The sequence below is a fragment of the Bufo gargarizans genome, chromosome 5, assembly GCF_014858855.1.
Source record: "Bufo gargarizans isolate SCDJY-AF-19 chromosome 5, ASM1485885v1, whole genome shotgun sequence".
Classification (NCBI taxonomy): Eukaryota; Metazoa; Chordata; class Amphibia; order Anura; family Bufonidae; genus Bufo; species Bufo gargarizans.
Window position 1 is genome coordinate 302,886,610 of NC_058084.1, and position 3,107 is coordinate 302,889,716.

General features: G+C 41.7%; 1 protein-coding gene across 1 annotated transcript; it reads left to right on the plus strand.

Annotated features, from left to right (window-relative positions):
• The first annotated feature begins 1,356 nt into the window (after nt 1–1,356).
• On the plus strand, nt 1,357–2,355 carry MC4R (melanocortin 4 receptor). The gene has a single exon (XM_044294745.1). It carries the CDS (start codon nt 1,357–1,359, stop codon nt 2,353–2,355), a length of 999 nt encoding a protein of 332 aa, XP_044150680.1.
• The last annotated feature ends 752 nt before the right edge of the window (nt 2,356–3,107 follow it).

A 3,107-nucleotide genomic window follows, 5' to 3' on the forward strand; every position in this document is an offset into this window, starting at 1 on the left:
GAATGAATAGTTCGAGGCTACCACTAAAACCTTATTGGAAACAAATCATAGGGAAAATTGATCTATGAAGCACAAGAAGGTATGTATAAATATACATACTAGAGATGAGCAAATCAATTCTATCAATTTGGAATTCATACTCAATTTTGCGAAAAATTTGGATTCTAAGAAACCCAAATACTGTGCTCCCAGGATGTAAACATCCGTTTTGACACCGCTCCAGCCAATCCCTGGCGACAGCGGTGACCAGCTCCCCTTGTGCCATTTGACCAAACAACTGCTGGGAAGACTGGCTTTTCATAATAAGCAGAATAGTCATTGGATAATACAAAACTATAAAAATATTATAAAGAACGGTCTACCTAATGTCACGGAAACCTGACGCAATAAATCATGAAAATAATCTATTTATTCTTAGGGTACATTCACATTAGCGTTTTTATTTTCCGGCATTGAGTTTCGTCACAGGGGCTCAATACCGGAATAAAACTGATCCGTTTTATCCTAATGCATTCTGAATGGGGAGCATTCTGTTCAGTATGCATCAGGATGCATCAAGTTCAGTCCCTCTTACTTTTTTGGGCCGGAGAAAATACCGCAGCATGCTGCAGTTTTCTCTCTGGCCAAAAATCATGAACACTTGCAGGAATGCCGGATCAGGCATTATTTTCCATTGAGTTGCATCAATTCCGGATCCAGCCCCAAGTGTTCCGGAAAAAATGGATCTGGCTTTGTGGTCTGCGCATGCGCAGACCTTTGAAAATGTGAAAAAGATAAATACTGGATTTATTTTTCCGGATGACAACCGGAAAGACGGATTCGGTATTGCAATGAATTTGTCAGATGCATCCGCCTGCCGGAATCCTCTGCCCCAAGTGTGAAAGTACCCTTAAATGGTGCAGAAATCCCTGTACAGCTACACATATCTGCCATATATTTACTTGAAACTAATGCAAGCTGTCACTTTACTGTTCAGACGTAATGGACACCACAGTACAGATCTGTCTGAGATTCCCTCTGCTGCTGGCTGTATAGCATTCTCAGGTTTTTCTCCACCCTGATTGGCTACCAGAGAATGAAAAGCAGAGGTAGATTTACCAACCTTTCATTCTTTCTTCCACACTGTAGGGAAGGTTAGCTGCTGTGTGTGATGCTCTTACAAGTCTTAGCACAGGACAGTGTCCTGGAAGCATGCTGAAGGACAAGAAGGAACATTACTTTCTGACGAATGGAGGCTTGAAAAGGAAGAGGTGAGACATTCAACTTGAAACTGGATGCTCGTTAAGAAAATCGGTGCTCAATCTATAATTGATTGCATTATATTGTCTCAGTTGTACCTCTGAGAGAGTGAAGAAAATGAATGTTACTCATCATCAGCAGCACAGGCTGCATTTGAAACACTTTCGAAATCACAGTTATGGACTGCATGGTGGAGCCAATGAAAGCGTGGAAAAGACTCATCACCTGGAAGGATGCTATGAACAGTTGTTTGTCCTGCCTGAAGTCTTTGTGATCTTGGGAATTGTGAGCTTACTAGAAAACATTCTGGTCATAGTTGCAATATCTCGAAACAAGAACCTTCATTCTCCAATGTACTTCTTCATCTGTAGCCTGGCAGTGGCAGATATGCTGGTCAGCGTGTCCAATGGGTTTGAAACCGTTGTGATCACTTTGTCAAATGATACAGATAGAAAAGCACAACGCTTTATTGAGAGCATTGACAACATCTTGGATTCTATCATTTGCAGCTCCCTCCTCGCCTCTATTTGCAGTCTCCTATCTATTGCAGTGGACAGGTATTTTACTATTTTTTATGCTCTTCAGTATCATAACATCATCACAGGCAAGAGGACGGTCCTGATTATTACTTGTATTTGGACATCATGCTCAATCTCAGGCATCCTATTTATTTTGTACGATGACAGTAATGTGGTCATTATTTGTCTGATCAGTATAATCTTCACCATGCTTGCTCTTATGGCCTCCCTATATGTACATATGTTCATGCTGGCCAGGCTGCATATGAAGAGAATTGCCGTTCTGTCAGGCACCAGCACCATAAGACAAGGTGCAAATATGAAAGGAGCTATTACACTGACGATCTTACTGGGAGTTTTTGTCGTCTGCTGGGCTCCTTTCTTTTTGCATCTCATTTTTTACATTTCTTGCCCCCGAAACCCCTATTGTGTCTGCTTCATGTCACACTTTAATGTGTATCTTATTCTTATCATGTGCAATTCTGTTATTGATCCACTGATTTATGCTCTGCGAAGCCAAGAGCTGAGAAAAACCTTGAAGGAAATGATGTGCTGGTATTTTATGGGAAGATTGTGTGAGTTTAATGGCCATTATTAAAAGCAAACCTAGGACTCAGACTTTTAGGGCTGATGCACATGACCGTATGTATTTTCCAGTACTCAAAAAATGGATCCGCAAAAAATACGGATGACGCGTGCATTCCGTATTTTGCGGAACAGAACAGCTGGCTCCAATAGAACAGTACTAGTCTTGTCCGTTATACAGACAATAATAGGACATGTTCTATTTTTTTGCGGAACGGAAATACGGACATACGGAAACAGAATGCAAACGGAATGGACACAGAAAATACGTTTGTGTGCATGAGCCCTTAGGGTGTGTTCACACTGGCCCTTTTCAGATGCTTGAGTCCAACACTCCAGACTCTCAGCGTGAGTATGTGGAAGCTCCCGTCCTGACCTTCCTGCACTCCTGGGGTCGCATAGAATTATATTGAGTTATGATGCTACTGTATGTAATACCTATAGTTCTGGAATGTATTGGATAACAGTGACATCATTATGTCAGTGTTATCCAATATATTCCAGAACTGTAAGGGTTGCATGGCATCATAAATCAATATAATTCTATGTGACCCTGGCAGTGCTGGGAGGTCAGGACAGGAGCTTCCTCATACTCATGCTGTGAGTTCGGAGTGTGGAACTCACTCATTTGAAAGAGGCCACTGTCAGTGTTCAGACAGTGGTTTCCATCAGTTTTTTTTGCCAAAACCAGGAGTGACTCCTAGACAGAGATAATGATTTGCACCTGTTCTCTGTTTTTTGACCACACCTGGTTTTGGCTCACAA

Excerpts from the sequence above, each read along its gene's own strand:
- MC4R (XM_044294745.1), top strand. The coding sequence starts at position 1,357 with ATGAATGTTACTCATCATCAGCAGCACAGGCTGCATTTGAAACACTTT.